This window comes from Oryctolagus cuniculus, chromosome X, assembly GCF_051225735.1.
Source record: "Oryctolagus cuniculus isolate XC-2025 breed Fujian yellow rabbit chromosome X, ASM5122573v1, whole genome shotgun sequence".
NCBI lineage: Eukaryota > Metazoa > Chordata > Mammalia > Lagomorpha > Leporidae > Oryctolagus > Oryctolagus cuniculus.
The window spans coordinates 49,886,092-49,907,517 of NC_142888.1; the positions used below are offsets into that span (position 1 = coordinate 49,886,092).

The window sequence follows — 21,426 nt, forward strand, 5'->3', positions numbered from 1 at the left end:
CAGCTGCTCCACTTCTGATCCAGCTCCCTGATAATGTACCTGGGAAAGCAGTGAAAGATGGCCCAAGTGCTGGGGCCCCTGCACCCAAGTGAGCGACTGGGATGAAGTGTTTGATTCCTGGCTTCAGGCTGGCCCCACCCTGGCTGTTGTGGCCATTTGAGGAGTGAACCAGCAGATGGAAGATCTCTCTATCTCTCCCTCTGTGTAATTCTGACTTATAAATAAATCTTTAAAAAAGATTTCTGAGTACAAAAAATTTTTGAAATCTGATAGTTTTCTCATAATGTACATGTATTATTCAGTTTTCATCACTATAACAAGTGCACAAGAAAAGCTACTTATGAAGGAAGGTGGTTTATATGGGCTCCTGGTTTTGCAGGGTCACCATCCAAGATCAGGTAACCCCATTGGTCTGGCATCTGCTGAGGGCAGTGTTAGCAGAACACATGCAAGAGGAAGGACCACATGGTGAGCCAGGGAGCAGAGAGAAAGAGAGAGATCTTCCATCCACTGGTTCACTCCCCAAAGGGCTGCAATGGCTGTGGCTAGGCCAGGCGGAGCCAGAGCTGGGAGTTTCTTCCAGGTCTCCCATGCAGGTGCAGGGGCCCAAGCACTTGGGCCATTTTCTGCTGTTTTCCCAGGCCAGATCAGGGAGCTGGATCAGAAGTGGAGTAGCTGGGACATGAACTGGTGCCATATGGGATACCAACAATGAGGAAACGGCTTTACCTGCTGTGCCACAACATCGGCCCCTAAACTTGAAGTTTCTCACAAATGTGTTGAAGCACTTTTACATGTAGTATCTTATTTAATTCCCACCACAGCCCAGTAAGGATAGATTGACCTCACTTTATTATTTTTTAAGAATGAGAAACAGAGTTCCCATCCACTGGTTCGTTCCCCACATACCTGTAGCATCCGAGGCTGGGCAGCATTGAAGCTGGAAACTCAATCCAGGCCTTGCGTGGGTGGCAGGAGCCCAATTACTTGAGCCATCACTACTGCCTCCCAGAGTCTGCATTAGCAGGAAGCTGGAGTTAGGAGCTGGAACTGGGTATCAAATCCAAGTACTCTGATATGGGACACAGATGTCCTGATCTATGTCTTAACCACTAGGCTAAATGTCATCCCCAAATTTACCTCATTTTGTCAAGGGAACTTAGCCAACATTGTGCAGCTAGTCATCGACAGAGCCAGAATTGGAACCCAGGTCTCTCTGACACCAAAGCCATGCACTTACCCATTATACAATATACAACCTTTTCACAGATGCTTTAATGGGAAGACAAGAGTTTTACAGGGACCTCAGAGATTATTATAATGTTTAAAAATAAACCTTGAAATTCAATTAAGTGGAAAGGAATCTTCACCCTTTGTACAGCAACAAGGGAATAGATATTCTGATATGATATAATAGAAAGAGCATAGGACTTGACTGAAATCCTGAGATGGAATTTCAGGCCCACCACTTACTAGACATGGCCTTAAGCAAGCCATTTAACAACCTCTGAGGTAGAGATGAGAAGAGAATTGTAGTAAAAATAATAATAATAAGATGGCAAAAATATGGGTAGAAATTGTTCATCTAATTTCACGGCATCCATTTAAGGATTGTGGTAATGATTATAAAATGTAAATAATTATACAGATGGTGGTTGTCATGGTGATCATTATCTGTCTGCTTTGTTTCTATGGCAAAGGGCAGGAAGTACCAATTGACTCAATTGTGCGTGCCCAACATTTAGACCTTTGTCCTTTAAACTTAGAGGCAATATCAGAAGTGAACAGGATTAAGAAGTTTCCTTAGGTTGATGACAATATTTCTATGAGTCTTTTTTATCTTCTCTTTCTCAGAAGACCATGTCAGTATATGTTAGATGCTTTACCAAACAATTTAAATTCTGTTTCCTGCTGTTAGGTATTAATATTAATCGAGGCCTCCTGTGCTTGGGAAATGTAATCAGTGCTCTTGGAGATGATAAAAAGGGTGGCTTTGTGCCCTACAGAGATTCCAAGTTGACTCGACTACTTCAAGGTAAGCCCAAAGTGCTTCTAAATATAAGAGAGACTACCTCAGAATGATAGTGCTCAGAAAGCAAAGATACAATAGGTTAAAAAGCCAACTCTTTGGACTCTCGCTTCACAGCTGTCTGGTTGATAAATCGGGGAAAGAACTGTTGGCAGTGAGGTTTCTGCGATAATGGAATGATGTCTTCATATAAGGCTTTGAGAGCCAAGAAATCTGTATATAGTACTTTGTACCTCAAGATGAACTTGGTTACTGTTCCTTTAATTATTAGTACTGCCAAGCAGAATTTCCTGGAGAGTTAAAATCCTCCTAGAGAAGGCATCCTAAGAATATTTAACCCTAATAGTGGCTCCTATATTACTGGGTCAGGCCCTGGTTGGTTTAACTTGGTTAACTCCTGAAATCATAGTCTCTACTGTGAATGGGAACACGTGCAGGAGGATTCTAAACGATATCATTTCACACATCAGAAACCTTTGTTTTATATTGACACAAACAAGAACGAATTTTTCTACAGCTCTGTGTTTGAAATTACCAACCCAAATGGACAGCTTTGCTTGCGTCCTACTTGTTTGGTTTCATTTCCTTCCATTGTCTTTTATTGTTCTTTTTCAGATTCTCTGGGAGGTAATAGCCATACCCTTATGATAGCCTGTGTGAGTCCTGCTGACTCCAATCTAGAGGAAACGTTAAATACCCTTCGCTATGCTGACAGAGCAAGAAAGATCAAGAATAAGCCTGTGATTAATATTGATCCCCAGATGGCTGAACTTAATCATCTAAAGCAACAGGTATAAAGGACTGAACTTTTGTAGGGAAAATTACGAATGCGTGAGTGGAACGATGGAGCTGCTGTTTCTGAGTTTCTCCTCTGTCAGCAGCTTGGCGGTGTTGGTTAAGCATGTTAGTGTGGGGGACCTCTTGCAATAACTCCTGTTAACATGTGTGCTGTCCATTTAAGATTGGGGTGGTATTGGAGGTTTCACTGATGAAGAACTGAGCAGTGGGAGATGAGGCTAGAGAAGTAGACAGAGGCCGAACCTGGCTGAACCGTTATATGATGTGTTAAAGAATTTAGAATTCAACTTGACAGCTGTGAAGAGCTACTGAAGGATTTTAAGGGAGAGGGCAACATGATGGAATGTGTGTTTTAGGAAGATCACCCTAGCAAGTGTAGAGAAAGTAGATTAGAGGTGGGCATGACTGGAAGAAGGAAAATGAATTAGGTTGTTGTAATAAACCAGGTGAGCGAGTGGCCTGAAATAAGGACAGTAATGACAGAGATGAAGAGAAAGAGCCAAAATAGAGGGGAAAAAAGACAAGAAGGAGCTAGAATGTATAAGGCTCACTTGGTAACAATTCTGATGTGGGAAACGAAGAGTGAGTAGGAAGAGTCCAGATTCTCAAATTCTTTGCTTGGATAACTGAGCAAATGGTAGTGCTAATCCTTAAATCAGAGAATGCAGGAGGAAAAACTGAATCAGGAAAATGGAAGTGATGAATTCAGTTTGGGGTATTTTTAATTTGAAGGGCCAGAGGGTCACATAAGTAGAAATGGGCAAACATAGCTGGCTATCTCAGTTTTAAATAGAGTGGTTGAGGTGAAGGTAGAAATTTGAGAGTCATTAGCATTTAGATAGTATCTGAAGCGTTAGAGTAGATGAGATCCAAGAGTGCCTCACTAAAGGCACTCACTAAATATTTGCTGAATGAATGATTGCAGAAGAGAAGAAGGTCAAAAACAGAACTTTAGGGAATGCTAACATCTAAGGCATGGGGAAAGGAAAGACAGTGAGAGAGGCTATTAAGGAGTAGGCAAGAGGAATGACAAGGGTGTCATGGAAGCCAAGGTTAGAACACTTCCAAAAGGGTGTCAAAGGTATAAATTTACGAAGTGTAAAGTAAGTATTGAAAAGTGTCTCTTGATTTTTATCAGCAGAGAGTGTATGGGTGAACTCGGTAAGATGGTGGTTAGGGAGTGGTAAGAGCAAGTTGCTGCAGGACAGGCTCTTTTTTCAAGAAGGCAAGGCAAGGGAAGACAATAGCTTTGTAGCCAAGGGTCAAGAAATGCAGGTCTCTGTTTTTAAAATGTGAAAGAGACTTAATAAGTGAAAGAACCTGTTGGGATAGACTGAAACTGAGAATAGGGACTCGTTCACAACTAGTTGAGATCCTAAACACAAAGAAGGATTTTCTCTGGATAGTAAAGGAGCTACTGGCCCCTAAGGCCAGAAGAAAAGAGGTTAGGATAGGAAGAATACACTGAAGCTACTTTGGAGGGAGAAGGAGAAAGGGAACTGACGGATTTTCAGCCGACCTTCTCAGTGGAGTAGTAAGAGTAAGCAGATAGTAGGGTAGAAAGCTTAAGGGTGGCTTGGCAAGTCCATAGAAGATTTGAAATCACTGTCACAGACATGGAAATGGTAGCTGGCTATGAGCATGAATTGCTAGTGATATCAGCATGACTGGTTGTGTAACAACTCAGTAGCCTTGGTAAAGGAACTAAGACAGGAATTGGATGTATACATGTTTGAGGAGGTCAAGGTTTCTTGTGTTCCAGCTTTTAGTATACCCTTTCCACTGGAAATCTAGTGTTTTCTAACTGCCCAGTGCTCACCCTGTTGATAGCATTCCTCTGTGATGGTACTCTTAGGTGAATGTCTTTTCTCTCTCCTTCTCCATTAGCACACTCTCCTCCTAGGGGTCATTGTATAGAAAAAAAAAATGAAGTTGATTTAAAAAGATGGCTTATTTTGGTAAAAAAAAAATGTTGAAGTCCATACTTTTTTTCATAATATGCATTGTCTATGAGCTTCTCTTTTTATTTATATAATTGAAAGTTGGAGAGACAGATCTCCCAGCCACTGGTTTACTCCCCAGATGCCTGCAACAGCCAGGGCTGGGCCAGGCCGAAACCACAAGCTGCCTCCCAGGGTGTGCATTAGCAGGAAGCTGGAATGGAGAGCAGAGCTGGGATTTGAACCCAAGCACTCTGATATAGGATGTGGGTATTCCAAACAGTGTCTTAACCACTGCACCAAATGCTGTCTTTCTGTGAACTTTTTGAATACCCCTTATATAAGTAATTTACCTGTCTGCATTGTCATTTAAATAATAAAAATACCACACTCAGTTCTGATCTCTCCTACCCCTTTCATGTTTATTCCTATTACCAAGATGCCCTTCCTTCTTCCTGATCATTCATTTGGTCCTTCATCCCAGCAAGAAGTATTTGTTAGATACTTATGTGCCTGATACTGTGCTGGAGACATTGCTTAACAAACCAGACAGTTTCTGACTTCATGGAGCTCACTGCCAAATGTGAGAGACAAACATTGAACACATAATCATCATATATAATTATAAACTGGGATAGTATGCTACACATAGTGTGTTCTGAGCATATATATCATATACTCTGTTACATATCTAGTCTGGGAAAGCTTCCTGTGGCAGCGACATTTGAAGTAGGATATTTGGGATTGAGTAGAAGTATGCAGAGATCAAGGGAAAGAAACAGCCTGTGTGGCAAAGTATAGTGGTTAGGAACATTGACATTGCAACCAGACTGCCCAGGTTTCAAATCCTGGGTCTGTAACTAGCCAGCTATGTACTATGGGCAAATTCTCTGTACCTCAGTTTCCCTATCTATGCAGTGGAAATAGTAGTACTTGCTTCACTGGGTTTTTGTGGGGGGTTTAATGAATTAATATAGATATAGTACTTAGGACAGTACTTGACATAAAAAGCACTCAAAGGGTCTAAGTTAGGAAGGAGCATTTGAAGGACTCATAGGATGCCAATGTGGCTAGAATGTAGAAATTAAGGAAAGATTATTACAGTATGAGGCTAGAGAAAAGAGACCTGATGAAGAACTCATAGGCAATGTTAAAAATGGTCTTAAAAGCAGGAATGTGGCACAGTGGTTAAGTTCCTGCTTGAGATGCATTGCACACATCTCAAGGAGTGCCTGACTCAAGTCCCAGTCCCTCTACTTCCTATCCAGCTTCCTGCTAATGCATAATACACTGAAAGGTAGCGGAGGATGGCTCAAGTTCTTAGGTCTCTGCCACCCATGTAGGAAACATTGAATTCTGCACTTTTGGTTTGGCCAGAAGACCTCTTTCCACCCATGTCTCTGTCTCTCTGTGTTTCAAATAAAATGAACATAAATTGTTTAAAAAAGGGATTTTTTAAAGATTTATTTAATCATTCATTTGAAAGGCAGAATTAACAACCACGGCTGTTCCAGACCAAAGCCAGGAGCCAGAAGCTTCTTCCGGGTCTTCCACAAGGGTGCAGGGGCCCAAACACTTGGGCCATCTTCTGTTGCTTTCCCAGACGCATTAGCAGGGGACTGGATCAGAAGTGGAGCAGCCAGACACAGCCAGCACCCATATATGGGATGCTGGCATCACGGATGGTGGCTTTACCCATTATGCCACATGCCAGCCCTGAAAAACATGATTTTCAACTGAGCAATAAAATTGATCATTTACATCTTTAAAGATTTTGTACTTATTTATTTGAGATGCAAGGAGATATAGAGAGAGAAAAAAGAGAGAGCTCCTATCTGGTTGCTCCATTGCCATATTCCTGCAACCCCAGTCAGATTTCCCATGTAGGTAACAGGAATCCAACTACTTGAGCCTCACCACCGCTTTCCAGGCTCTGTACTAGCAGGAAGCTGGGGTCAGTAGCCCAAGCCAGGAATCCAATCCAGACACTCCAGTGTGTGACATGGACAGCCCAACCAGCGTTCTGACTGCTAGACCAAATGCCAACCTCATTCATTTCTGTTTTTAAGAGATGATCTGGCTGCTGTATAGATATGGATTATACCATCACAGGAATAGATTTGTGACTGTTGAAGAAGGACTGCAGTAGTCCAAGTGATAGATACAGGATTTAGACTTGTGGTGATGGTGACAGAATTAACCAGTGAATTAAATAAGGAAATGAGGAGAATGACGCTCAGGTTTCTGGAATGTGGAATTGGCTATTCACTGACCTGGTGTGCACTGAAGTAGTACCAGGTTTGAGCATAGCAGACAGAACTAAGTCGAAATACCAGGTACATAGTTGAAGTTGAAGGTCTAAAGTTCAAAAGATCTGTGTTAGAGACAAATTTGGGAGTCACCAGGTTACACACAATAATTGAAACAATAGGCAGAGATGAGACTTTAAGAAGAGAATATAAGGGGGGTAGCGCTACAGTCTAGTAGGCTAAGCCTCTGCCTGTAGTGCTGGCATCCCATATGGGCACTGGACCTAGAAGAAGCTCCTGGCTTTGGATTGTCCTAGCTCCAGCCATAATGGCCATTTGGGGAGTGAACCAGTAGATGGAAGACCTTTCTCTCTGTCTCCCTCTCTCTGTAACTCTGCCTCTCAAAGAAATAAAGTCTTGAAAAAAAGAAGAGAATATAAGGAGACAGATTAAAGTAAGAAGACTGATACTGAGCTTTGAGGAACTTTACCATTTAACAGATAAATGGAATGATACTAAGCCAAGGAGGAGACTTAAAAGATCAGCTAGAAGAATAGAAAGAAACCCAGGGAAGCATACTGTTTGGTAATCCCAGATACTGGCAGCTGTCAGGAAGAATGGAGACTGGAAATGCCCACTGGCTTCAGTGATGTGCAGATCATTGGTGACCTTCGCAAGGAATTTCAGTGGGATGATGTGGACACAGATCAGATTGGAATAGGTTGAGGAGCATATGGGAAGGGAGCCAGAGAAAATGGAGGGAAACTGTTCTCTCAAATGTTGTGAAAGAGAAATAGGGCAAGCAAGATAAGAAGTAGGGTTACAGAAGGTGCTTTTTGTTTTAAAATGGGAGAGCCTTACTAGAAGGATCCTGAAGAACAGGGAGAAGTTGAAGACAGAAGGCATAAGATTTGTAAGGAGGCAGGAAGAGTGGAGGCCCCAAGTACAAGCCTGGAGACTCGTCTCAGGAGGCGGAGCAGCCCCTCCTTTATATTAAGAGGAAATGGAGGGGCCGGCAATGTGGTGCAGTGGGTTAAAGCCCTGGCCTGAAGTGCCGGCATCCCCTATGGGCGCCAATCCTAGTCCCGGCTGCTCTTCTTCCAATTCAGCTCTCTGCTATGGCCTGGGAAAGCAGTAGAAGATGGCTCAAGCCCTTGGGCCCCTGCATCCACATGGGAGACCCAGAAGAAGCTCCTGGCTCCTGGCTTGGGATCGGCGCAGCTCCAGCCATGGCAGCCATCTAGGGAGTGAACCAGCGGATGGAAAACCTCTCTCTCTCTTTCTCTCTCTCTCTCTGTCTCTCTCTGTAACTCTGTCTTTCAAATAAATAAAATAAATCTTTTTAAAAAAAAAAAGAGGAAATGGAGTGGAAGCTTGTAAATTTACTCTGGTTTAATGTCCATCTCTGGGAGGCCTCCCTTGGACTGCTTTGGGATTTCATTAATTTTGCTTGTTTTCAGAACCCTAAAGCACTTAACTATCTGACAATTTAGCACTGTCTTTTGTTATTTTCTCCTGTTTCTGGCTTTAGGCTTATCCTCTGCAACTAGATTGTAAACTTGAGAGTATCGACCATGTTTGATTTTTGTGTGCCCCCATGTTGCCTAGCTTGGTGCTCAGTTGAATTTTTGTTGAACACCTAGTTTTAAAAATCAATTAAGATGCTTAGCTAAAAGGTATAACTCATTCTAAATAATAGTTGTTCATATAATGCTGATTGTCCTTTTACTATTGACTCATCAACCCTTGATGCCTTCTGGAGTGCTCATGATGATCTGAACTAGAATTCATAGGAATTGAGTATAATTACCCTGGTACTAATCGTAGTAATGTCACTGCCAAGGGATAAATAGCTTTTGATTGATGACTAGCTGATTATTTTTCTTTGTTTCTCCCAGGTTCAACAGCTACAGGTCATGTTGCTTCAAGCCCATGGAGGTACCCTGCCTGGATCTATAAAGTAAGAGCTGGATTAATATTAAATGTGTATTCTAGCAAAGGCTCTTTCTCCTCATAGCTTTTGTCCTCGATATGCTCAAATATCTGATAGCACTTGGCGTCAAGGTGAGGGATCTTACCAACCTTGTTGACTGTGAGATAACCTGACATAAGAAGAAGTAGTTCTGGCCTCAGAAATTCATTTATGGGAATTTGACTGTGAGGAAAAGCTGCCTCTTCTCCCCAGTTTTGTTTATTTGACTGATTAGTTATACTTGTATAGACTTGTGGCTATTTAGTCTATGAGTTAACATCCACTACTGTCACTTGTTTTATTGCTCAGATAGTACATAAATGCTGTAATTGTTCATTCAGAGCAAGTCTTTCAGGTTGGTTCTTTGTGTTCTGAAATAAGTCCTTAAGTGTTTTGAGCATCTTCAAGATGTCCCAAACTCCTGTTTTCCCTGTCTCAATTCTAGAATCAACCATATCTCCAGGGATCCCTGGTTTCTTTTTTGGAAAATGGTGTTTAGAAGCCAAGACTTGGATGCTGCTAGCCCTAGCTGTGCTCCTTGTTACTGGGGTCTTACTGCTTCTAGGCCCCTGCAGTGAGGAAAGCTTGGCAATATCTGCGTTTTTGTGTCTCTCTGTGTAATTCTTACAAACTATTAATTTAAGTTGCTATCTCTGATTCCATTGTAACACTGCAGGATTCATTTTAGTGTTTCCCCTGTCCTCTGTATCTTCTTTCTCAGTTAGAAACACAGCTCTCACTATGGACAGTCTGTTCGCCTCCTTGTTCAATTCTAGTATACACATAGTTTCAGAACTGCTAGCCTGTTCCCCTGTGAGAAGCATTTTTATGAACTAGTTTACTGCATGTATGTACAGTTCTTATTGTTTTTAGGCTTAGAGTGTCCAGGAAATATACTGGTCCCCACAATTATTGTTTCTCTTTTTAAAGCTTTATTTATTTTTGTGAGAGGCAGAGTAACAGAGGGAAACACACAGACAGAGAATCTTCCATTCTCTGATTTACTCCCCAGCTGGCTAAAACAGCAGGGGCTGGGCTAGGCTGAAGCTAGGAGCCTGGAACTCCATGCAGTGTTCCCATGTTGGTGGCAGGGGCCCAAGTACTTGGGCCATCATCTAGGTGCTGCTTTCCCAGGCACATTAGCTGGGCTCTGTATTGGAAGTGGAGCAGCTGGGACTTGAACCAAAATCCAGTTGTAGAACGTGGTCAGCATCTCAGAGAGAGCTCTCATGCCCATTTATTGTCACTCATATTTCCGCTGCTGGCCCAAGGCAACTTACTAATCTGCTTCTGTCTATATAGATTTGCCTCTAGTAGACATTTCATGTACATGGAATCATAGAATGTGCTGATTTTTGTCTGGCTTCTTCCACTTATGTTGCTCAAATTCATCCCTGTGATCACATGTATCAGTAGTTTGTTCCTGTTTATTCCTGAATAGTATTCCATTGTCTGGATGTAACACATTTTGTCTATCCATTTAGCAGTTAATGGACTTCTGGATTCTTTCTAGTTTGGGGCTTTGATGAATGATGCTGCTGTGAACATTGACTTCTAAGTTTTTATATGGACATATGTTTGCACTGGGTGGATACCCAGAAATGGAATTTCTGGGTGGTATGTTTACTTATTTAATAAACTGTCAAACTATATTCCAAAGTGGCTACACTGTTTACATTCTCCCTGTGCTTCTGGGTTTTGATTCATAATTAGAAAGCCTTTCCCTATGAGTTAAAAGAGGATTCTCACATGTTTATTTCTAGTATTAATGTTTCTGTTTTATTTTTATTTTATTTACATCTCATTTTTTTATTTGGAGTTTATTCTTATGCATGATGTGAGTCTACTTTCTTTTTTAAAGATTTTATTTATTTATTTGAGAGGGAAAGTTACAGACAGAGGGAGAGACAGAGAGAAAGTTCTTCCATCCACTGGTTCATTCCCCAAATGGCCACAACAGCCGGAGCTAAACCAACCCGAAGCCAGGAGTCAGGAGCTTCTTCTGGGTCTCCCATGCAGGTGCAGGGGCCCAAGTTCTTGGGCCATCTTCTGCTTTCCCAGGCCATAGCAGAGAGCTACATTGGAAGAGGAGCAGCCAGGACTAGAACTGGTGCCCATGGTGCGCTGCAGGCGGAAAATTAACCTGCTGTGGCACAACACCGGCCCCCCTACTTTCTTTTAATATCCTTATTTTCAGTAACTCATTCTTTTTCATTATAAAAGTGATACATCACTTCTTCTTGTAGGATACTTATGAAAGTAGAAATAAGACTTAAAGTTGCCATAATTTCAGCATCCAGAGATAACTATGTTCCCATTTCTAATGTTCTCCCTTTGGATAAATTAGTCTGGGTTTCCTAATAGTATTTCAGAATGTTGGATAAAGTGAGGAAAACTTGGTCCCATAGGATCTCTTAAAGGCCTATTCTCACTCCATTCACTTTAGAAGCGACTCCTCTTCCTTTCCTTTCAGTTTAGCATAAACTAGTTTCATGGATGACAAGACTAACAAAAACAAGGCCAAACAAAATCACTCCAGACTTACTATAATAAATAATTTCATGGAGCAAACATTTGGTACAGTAGTTGGGGCATTCCTTGGGACACCCGCATCCCACATTGGGGTGCCTAGTTTGAGTCCTGGCTACTCTGCTTCCAATCCAACTTCCTGCTAATGCACAACATGGGAGGCAGCAGATGATGGCTCAAGTAATTGGGTCCTGCCACCCATGTGGGAGACCTAGATTGAGTTTTGTGCTCCTGGCTCTGGCCTGACCCAGCCCTGGCTATTGTGGGCCTTTGGGGAAGTGAACCAGCAGACAGAAGATCTCTGTCTCTCTTTCTCTCTCTGCCTTTCAAAGAAAATGGAAAGAAATACATTTTTTTTTAATTTTCAGCTGAAAAGGTAATAGAGTCTAAGAAACAGTTGATGAATCAGATAATTAAACTCAGTTTATTTTACAGAGATAAAACGGTATTTTACAGAGAAATAAACTTTCTTTTCTTTTTTTTTTTTTTTTTTCAGGAGCCAGGTACTTCTCCTGGTCTCCCGTGGGGTGCAGGGCCCAAGGACTTGGGCCATCCTCCACTGCACTCCCTGGCCACAGCAGAGAGCTGGCCTGGAAGAGGGGCAACTGGGACAGAATCCGGCACCCCCGACCGGGACTAGAAGCCGGTGTGCCGGCGCCACAAGGCAGAGGATTAGCCTAGTGAGCTGCGGCGCCGGCCCGAGAAATAAACTTTCTAATTTTCTCAAAAATGTATATATGTTTAGAGAAGTTTCATAAGACTTTTTACAAAACATATGTTTTACCTATATGAATATTTTTGCTTTTTGTCCTTGGGTTACGTCCTTTCGTTTTTGGATGTGTGTCATTGAAGCTTTTGCATTTATTTTCTGTGAGTAGTTTCTCAATTTGCACCTGTTAAGCTAACTTGAGTTCCTAGCATTGGCAATTAAATAGCATGTAAAATAGGAAGCATTGGTTTTTTCTGTATTTTCTTTTTTAGTCTAATCTTTGCTTGGCTGTCGTCCTATTTTCTGCTTCACTCTTAAAGTCTTCCCTATCATATGGGTGTCCTATTTCATGGTGTGGTCCTAAACTGCTTTTTAAAAATCTTGCAAAGAACTCTTTTTTCCTTAGTAGCTCGAGAGCTCTTATATCCTCTATTCTTTGCGTTCCTATAGAACCCATCTCTTTAATTTGCATAGTAGATTGACTGCTAAGCTCACATCCCAGCTTCACTTTTACACACTGTTGTTTGGTTTTAGGTTATTTTGGCCTCTTTGTGCCTCAGTTTCCTCGATTGTGAAATGATAGAAGCAGTAGAACCTACTTCATAGGGCTGTTGTGAGACTTTATCCTTTCCTAATAAGTAAAGCACTTAGAATAGAGCCTGGCACATAGTGCTATGTAAGAGTGTTAGCTATTGAGGTGGGCATTGTGGCACAGCGGGTTAAACCACCATTTGGGACATGCACATCCCATTTCAGAGTGCCTGATTTGAGTCCCAGCTACTCTGCTTTCCATCCAGCTTCCTACCAAATCACATTCTGAGAAGCAGCAAATGATGACTCAAATACTTAGATTTCTGCCACCCACATGGGAGACCCAGATAGAGTTCCTGGCTGCTGGTTTTGGCTTGGCCCAGCCCTGGCTTTTGTGAGCATTTAGGGAGTGAACCAGTATGTGGGGAGCAACTGGGAGCAACTTGGACTAGACTAAGTTACTGGAATTAAGACTTATTTTATGCATCTGCTCTCCCACAATATGGTGCTGGGAGAGGAGTAGTAACAGCTTCTATACAGCTGCCTCTTGCCAACTTGAGTGATGACCTCCAGGAGCTGATCTTGCTCCTGATTGGAGGAGAGCAGCATACTCAGCGTGTGGGCAGCCGAGTTGGGATTGGCGGAAGAGGACTATAAAGGAGAGAGACAACTTGCACCAGGAACATCTATCTGAAGGAACACCTGTGCAGCCCCCGAGAGAGCCGGCCGGCGGTGTGCCGCTCCCCCGCGGAAGTGGGGAAAGTGGCTAGGGGGAACCGCCCTTCCACGGAGGTGGAAGGGACAGTAGCCAACCCGGGAAGAACCAGCAGCAAACCCGGGGAGGGCCGAGCAGACAAAAGAATAGCGCGGGGTCCTGTGTCGTTCCTCCACGAAGAGGGGGAGCGACACCAGTAGATAGAAGATTGTTTGCTTGCTCGCTCTGTAGCTCTGCCTTTCAAAAAAAAAAACGAAAACACAAACATGTTGTTTGTTTGTTTTATAGATTTATTTATTTATTTTATTTGAGAGGGAGAGGCAAAGGGCACATGCAGAAAGAGAGAGAGGTCTTCCTTCTACTGGTTCACTCCCTAAATGGCCAGAGCTGGGTCAATCCAAAGCCAAGAGCTTCTTCTGGGTCTCCCATGCAGGTGCAGGGACCCAAGGACTTGAGCTATCCTCTGCTGCTTTCCCAGGCCATAGCAGAGAGCTGGATCGGAAGTGAAGCAGCTGGGTCTTGAACTGGTGCCCATATGGGATGCCAGCATTGCAGGCAGCAGCTTTACCTGCTATGCCACAGCACCGGCCCCCAAACATGTTTTTTAAAACAATATTAGCTGTTGTTATTAATTGTAGTAGTATATAAGCTTTATTTATCTTGAGAGACAAAGAAAGAAAAACAGAGCTCTCATCCACAGGTCCACTCTCCAAAAAGCCTGTCCCAGGATCTAGAAATGTGCTCCAAGTCTCTAGCTTGAGTCACAGGGACCAAATAACTTGAGCCATCATGACCAACTACCAGAGTCTATGTTAGCAGGAAGTTGGAATCAGGACCCCAGTTGGGTATTGAACCCAGTTACTCTGATATGGGACATGGACATCTTAGCCACTAGGCTAATTGCTCATCCCTGTGATATTTAAATATTCAAGTGTTAGCCTCAAATTTCAGTGAAGAGCCTACTTCTAAGTGCTGAATTTTCCTTGGAAATCAACAGTTGACTTAAATATGATTCCTTCATTTAGAGAAACCTTGAAAATTTTTCAGAGGAAAAAACTGTTAAATTAAAATTATCATTACATTGAAGCTTGCTGACTTACATGACTAACACATGAAAGTTTTCAGTTTAATAAGTATAAAAGGAAACAGCAATCAGAGATAACACTAAATTTATTAACAATTTATTTTTAAAAGCCACATATTTAATTGAACATTCCTTCATAAGAGTCTTAATAGTGTAATATGAGGTCTTATTATGTGACCTTACCATTAACTTTTTGATAAAAGGCAGGCTAAGAATTTCTATACAAATTGATGGAGGCCTTAAGCTGGGTGAGAGGGCATTCAGTGGGTTCCTGACATCCTTTTCTCTCCTTTATTGAGATTGAGAACAGCTGCTCCCTGTCCTTTTTTTTCCTCTTTATCACAGCCTTGACAAGTACTCATTTTTCCCTGGAGTCTTCTTCAGATCAAATCTTCATATTTCTTCTGATCTTTTTTTTTTTAACCAGTCTGATTTTCTAGTCTTCTGAACATTTTATCCCAATGGATTAGAAAAAGAAAAGCTGTGCTTTTTATTGATCCACTTCATTAGTCGAGAGCTGATGTAATCAAGTAATGTGCTTATGTTCCAAAGGTTCTTATTTATATGTATGTATCCCTTCAAGCTATTGCTGTCTCTCCTTTTTACTCATATTCGAAATGGATGCCATTGATGCTACCAACCATTTGAAGCAATTTGAAATCAGGAGGCCACGGGTTCATCAGTTCCAAGCTAAGCTTGAATTTAGACAGGAGCACTTATTTATAAAGAAGTATGAGATGTGTTCTTAGTGGCCACAGATCATCATTTCGGCTTTCTGACTTTTTAAATGCTATTTTCCTAACTTTACAGTAAATGGATAATCCACTTGTATTGATCAGGCTAAACTTTGACCCTGAGCAGGGTCCCTTTTGCCTCCTCCACACATCTTCCTTCCCTACTTCTCTAGTCTTTGAGGGATTGAAGGTGAGACAAAGAGCCACAGAACATACATTTTAGCTACATTTAGACTTCCCTTCTTACTTACATGACCTTAAACCAAGAGCCAAGCTAAAGGTTAATCATTCCTGGTGGGGCAGACTTTGTGGCACAGCACATTAGGCTGCCAGTTGGTATGCCTGCATCCCATGTTGGAGTGCCAGTTTGAGTCCTGGCTCCTGTTTCTGACCCAGCTTCCTGCTGATAAGACTGGGAAAGCAGCAGATGATGGCTCGAGTGCTTGGGTCCATGCCACCCATGTGGCAGACCTGGATGGAGTTCTGAGTTCCTGGCTTTGGACTCTCCCTTCCTTTCTGTCACTCTGCCTTTCAAATAAATATATCTTTTTTTTTTTAAATTTCCTGTTAAAATGATATCTGATTCTGAATTTTTACCTTCCTGAAACCATTGAAGTACTTCAGGGGTAAGCTTAAGTACACTTTCCCCAGACTTTGGTGAGGTGAATTGAACCCAACCACCACCTATAGGTCCCGTGGGCTATGTTCTTGTCCACCTCTAATATAGGCATTATCAATCAGATATTTTTCTAATCCATTACCTTCTTTGTTTTAGTGTGGAACCATCAGAGAATCTACAATCCCTGATGGAGAAGAATCAGTCCCTGGCAGAGGAGAATGAAAAATTAAGTCGTGGGCTGAGTGAGGCAGCTGGTCAGACAGCTCAGATGTTGGAGAGGATCATTTTGGTGAGGCCCCAAGATGAAACTACCAGCAGTCTGCATATTTAGTAACTTTATTTTCCAAAATATTTAAATTGCTTCTCATTGTGAGAGATGAGTTATGTGGAAAGAAAAGTGTTTGTATCACCATATCCTGCGGAGAGCCCTTGATAAACACATGAACTTGTCATCAAACATACAGAAAAGTTATAAGAATTGTACGATGAATACCTGTATATCTGCCACCAAGAATCTGTATGAATCCCATTTTAAAGGAGATTTGTTCTAAAATACCAGGAAGGAAAGAATTAAGTCCCTTTTACCTTAAGTTCTGCCTAGTCCTTATCCATAATACAGGTTGAACATCCCTAATCTGAAAATCTGAAATTCAAAATGCTCACAAATATGAAACTTTTTGAATGCCAATACAGTGCCACAAATGGAAAGTTCCACATGTGACCTCGTGTGACAGATTACAGTAAAAATACAGGGGCATTAAACATATCTGAATTTACTTCCAGGGTATGTTGTATGAGGTGTATGTGAAACATTGAATGCATTTTGTGTTTAGACTTGGGTCCCATCCCTAAGACATCTCATGTATACAAATATGAGCATTCCAAAAAAAAAATCTGAGATCCAAAATACATTATTTGATTCAATATTTCAGCTAAGTGATACTTAACCTGTCCCACGTAACCGATCCCTTATTTTAATTCTCTATTTCCCTTTCCCTGATGTTGTCACATTTCATATTCCCTCTGAACAGCTGCCATGGTGGAATACAACAGCTGGGAAATTAATTTTAATTCATTTTCCATAAGTTAAATTCCCAATAGTGGATCACTATGTAACTGATTACACCAGTTCTGAATCTTGCTACCTGTCTATCTGATGATAGCTAACCTCCTGAAGCCATGTGGGCTGTCTCTGTCACTAGCATTTTTCTACTAGTCTAAATGCAACTCAGTCTTTGGTAGCACAACTATTGCCAGGAATGAAAATGAGTTTTCACCAAAATGTAATTGAACCTCTCTAACACATACACCTGCATTAAGCAGTGTGCTCTCTAGTCAAAGAAAGGAAGCTGCTGAAAGATTTCTTTAAAAGAAGTCAAATCTTATATCCACTGTGTTGTCCATTCCTAGCAGAATAGTGAAACTGGGATTGAGAGGAATTTTATATACAGTTTTCTGTCTCCGGTGCTTCATTTTATGCCTTTGAAGTACTATAGAAGCCCTGTTTTACATGAGTATTGCTGACATAACATACAGCACTTGTAATTCTAGCCACATACCCATCTGACCTTTATAAGGGTGCCACAGTGGCTGCCTGATAGGCTTATTGTTTGACATCCTGTGAAAACTTCATGACAAGCACAACATTTTTGTCCTATATAAACTGACCTTCCCAAATCTGTTGCAATCCGGCATGTTACAGATACTGTGATTGAAATAAAACTGAAAATATCAATCACTCTTCCCAAAACGTAGCTGCCTTCTGCTGTTTCTTTTTTCTCTAACATCATTCTTGGGCCTTACCCCTTTTCTTGCTTTCTTTGGCTAAAACTAGCCTACCAAATCAGATAGTGTAACTTTTTAAAAATCTCAGCTCAAATTTAGTGTGAGGCCCTTTTATGTTTTCAGTGCCCTTATGCTGGGGCTGGGGAACAGTGTAGTGTAGGAGGCAGTTTAAAGTGATTTTTTTTTTTTTTTTTTGCAAACAGCCGGGAGTAGCATGCCAGAAAGTATTGCTTTTTCCCCCAGTTGCAAAGTTCTCTATGGAATTAAGACTTCACACTCCACCCCATAGTCTGAGCTAGAAGGCAAGCATAAAACCCAGCTGCTTGGATGCTATTTTTAGTAGCTCATGTTGACTGAAGGGCTAATTTCCATGACTCTGTTAAAAAACACATTTCTCACTAAATAACCAAAGCCCACTAAATCCTCTATTACAGCAAAGGAGGCAGCCTTTCTACCTAGGTTTTAATCCATACGAGTAGGGGAAAGAGAGCATAATTAGGCGAGGCTGTCAGGCAGTGCCACTGACGATCTCCTGGTCTTTGTTGCAGACAGAGCAAGCGAATGAAAAAATGAACACCAAGCTAGAAGAGCTCAGGCAGCATGCAGCGTAAGTGTCCTACCCGATATTTGTTAGTGACCTCTACCGCCTTAGTACATAATCACGGATCATCTGGCTGCCGCAGCATGATTAACCCTTGGGGCCTTTTGCTTGAACTTTCAGCTGCAAGCTGGATCTTCAAAAGCTAGTGGAGACTCTGGAAGACAAAGAATTGAGAGAAAATGTAGAGATAATTCGTAACCTGCAGCAAGTGATTACCCAACTATCGGTAAGCCAAGTAGGGGTACTGTAAATACGCATATCACTTTCATCTATTTTCCTTGACACATTTTAGCATTTCTAACTGCTTTTGGCTCAAACAACTAGATTGTGAGCTACGTGAGGACAGAAAGAGATCACGGATCATTGGTTAGGATCTGAATATTGAGTTTGTTAAAACACTCACTGGGGCCGGTGCTGTGACAAAGCGGGTAAAGCTGCCACCTGCTATGGGGGGCCAGTTCGTGTCCCGGCTGCTCCAGTTCCAACCCAGCTCGCTGCTACAGCCTGGGAAAGCAGTGGAGGATGGCCCGAGTGGTTGGTCCCCTGCAGCCACATGGGAGATCTGGAAGAAGCTCCTTGCTCCTGGCTTTGGATTGGCCCAGCTCTGGCCGCTGCAGCCATTCACTAATCAATGGATGGAAGACCTGTCTCTCTCTCTGCCTCTCTTCTCTTTCTCTGTAACTCTGCCTTTCAAATAAATAAGTAAATCTTTAAAAAACACTCATGGCTCATATATGCAATGGCACATTAGTATTTCAGTATTCTAATCAAAAGCCACCAAGTAGCTATGTAACAATACAAAATTGTCTACATAACAAGAGCAGTAGGCATTGATTTGCTGTCCTCATAGTGTAGGCTAACTTAATAAGAAACCCTATACCATTCCCCATTTTTAAATAAGCTGAGTTCTGACAGATAGCTTAGGACAACCAGTTAATACCATAATTCTTCTTTATAACCAGTAATAAAAGTTTGAATGATTGCTCTGCTATAAGTTCCATTTTTATTTATTTTCAAACTATTATAGTAGTTGTGCATATAGTTTGGGGATGAGATAATTATTTGTTTTTCCCAGAAGAAAAATTCTTGCATTCTCACCACCCTAAAAATCTATTTTAATTTTTGGTGTTCTTTCTCTTAGTCCTTAGGCTTATATACTTATTAAAAATGTTGAAATCATAACATACAATGTAAAATAGTTATCATTAGTTTTATCCCATCTATATTCTCTTTATGATTTTTAAAAATGTATTGAAAGGCAGTGACAGAGAGAGAAGGAGAGGCAGAAAGAGGAAGAGATCTTCTATCCTGAGGTTCATTCCACAAGTGGCTGCAGCAGCTGGGTCTGGGCCAGGTCAAAGCCAGGAGCCAGGAACTCCCATCCTCATCTCCCATGTGGGTGGCAGGGGCTCAAGTACTTAGTCCTTCCTCCACTGCTTTTCTAGTCACATTAGCAGGGAGCTAGATCAAAAGCTGAGCAGCCCAGACTCGAACTGTCACTCTGATATGGAATGCTGACATTGCAAGCAACAGCTTAACCCATGATGCAACAATGCCAGCCCCCATTCTCTTATTTATTATTCTGAAAAAGTGATGTGTAATAAATGCCTGGTGGTGGTTCCTAGCTCTTGGGCATAAGTTTTCCACAGAGAATGAAACAAATAAAGAGAAAACTCCCATCCACTGCCTCACTCTACAAATGCCTGCAAGAGTGGGGTGTGAGGGGGCCTGAATCTAGGAGCCAGGAACTTGATCCAGGTCTTCCACGTGGGTGGCAGGGACCCAACTTCTTTGAGCCATCACTGCTGTTTCTAGGGTCTGCATTAGCAGAAAGCTAGAATCAGGAGTTGGAGCCTGATATAAAACCCTGACACTCTGATGTGGGATGTAGACATCCTAACCAGTGGCTTAACCACTAGGCTAATACCTGCCCTGGACAGAAGTTTAATCTTACCAGAACAGTGAATCTCCCACTCCCTGGTCTTGCCCAGTGTTTTCTAGAGTAGTCCATAGGATTATCACAAAATGAGCCACACGTAGACTTACCCTTAAAGAGTAAATGAGGGGCTGGTGTTGTGGCAAAGTGGGTAAAGCCACTGCCTATGACACTGGCATTCCCTATGGATGCTGGTTCATGTCCTGGCTGCTCCCCTTCTGATCCAGCTAATGGCTTGGGAAAAGCAGCACAAGATGGCCCAAGTGTTTGGGCCCTTACCACCCACATGGGAGACCCAGATGAAGCTCCTGGCTCCTGTTCAACCTGGCCCAGCACTGGCTATTGCAGTCATCTGGGGAGTAAACCAGCAGATGAAAGATCTCTGTCTCTCCCCCTCTCTTTATAACTCTTTCAAAATAAATTAATACATCTTAAAAAAGAACATATACACACTTAATGGCCTTCCATGCCTGTATGTCCAACAAAAACATGTGCCCTTGTGCTCAAAAGGTTTTATAAGAATGCCTATAGCAACATTATTTAAGTAGCTCCAAACTGGAAATAATCCTAAAGCCAAGCAGCAGTAGAATGAATAAATTTTAAAGAGAGTGAATGAAGGGGCAGACAAAGTACCGTGGGTTAGGTTGTAGTTTGCAGTGCACACATCCCATATTGGAGTGCCAGTTCAAGTCCTAGCACCTCTGCTGCCAATCCAAGTGCCTGCCAGTGCATCCTGGCAGGCAGCAGATGATGGATCAAGTGCTTGGGCCCCTGCCACCCACATGGGAGATCCAGATGGAGTTCCAGGCTCCTGGCTTCAGCCTGACCTAGATCTGGCTGTTGTAGGCATTTGGGAAGTGAACCAGTAGATTGAAGATCTCTCTCTACACCTCTATACCTCTACATCTCTATCTCTCTCTCTCTCTCAGTTGTTCTGCCTTTCAAGTAGATAAAAACAAACTCTTTCTTTATAAAAAATAGTAAATGAAAAAAATAACCATACAATATTACTGGGTTGAAGGGTTATAATGGTTCTAAGAAATTCAGTGAGTAACTTCCCAAAAGACTCTTAGGCAGTGTTTTAGAATACAAGGTATTCTATGAAACCATCACAAACAGTCCAAGATGATAGTTCGTTTATCCAATGGATAGGGCACAGTAATTGAAAACCTGGGGTCCAGAACCAGACAGACCC

The 21,426-nt window shown here is 41.9% G+C and overlaps 1 protein-coding gene and 1 long non-coding RNA gene across 6 annotated transcripts in view; one reads left to right on the forward strand and one right to left on the reverse strand.

The window, feature by feature from the left end:
- The window catches only part of KIF4A (kinesin family member 4A), a 129,494-nt gene that overhangs the window by 40,037 nt on the left and 68,031 nt on the right, over positions 1-21,426 (forward strand). For all 3 annotated transcript variants that reach the window (XM_008272747.5, XM_008272749.5, XM_051827167.3), the window contains exons 9-14: positions 1,919-2,035; positions 2,645-2,820; positions 8,915-8,976; positions 16,066-16,198; positions 18,243-18,301; positions 18,416-18,521. In XM_008272747.5, coding sequence (XP_008270969.1) covers positions 1,919-2,035; positions 2,645-2,820; positions 8,915-8,976; positions 16,066-16,198; positions 18,243-18,301; positions 18,416-18,521 — 653 coding nt within the window. The remainder of the gene's footprint in view (positions 1-1,918; positions 2,036-2,644; positions 2,821-8,914; positions 8,977-16,065; positions 16,199-18,242; positions 18,302-18,415; positions 18,522-21,426) is intronic.
- The window catches only part of LOC103351859 (uncharacterized), a 105,599-nt gene that overhangs the window by 750 nt on the left and 83,423 nt on the right, over positions 1-21,426 (reverse strand). The window contains exons 3-4 of one of the 3 annotated variants that reach the window (XR_007912047.3): positions 18,315-18,449; positions 6,203-6,483 (exon numbers count right to left, since the gene is read on the reverse strand). This is a non-coding gene — a long non-coding RNA (uncharacterized LOC103351859). Of the gene's footprint in view, positions 1-6,202; positions 6,484-18,313; positions 18,450-21,426 lie in introns of those variants that run through there. The other 2 variants (XR_011385584.2, XR_016227815.1) reach the window with 2 other exon arrangements.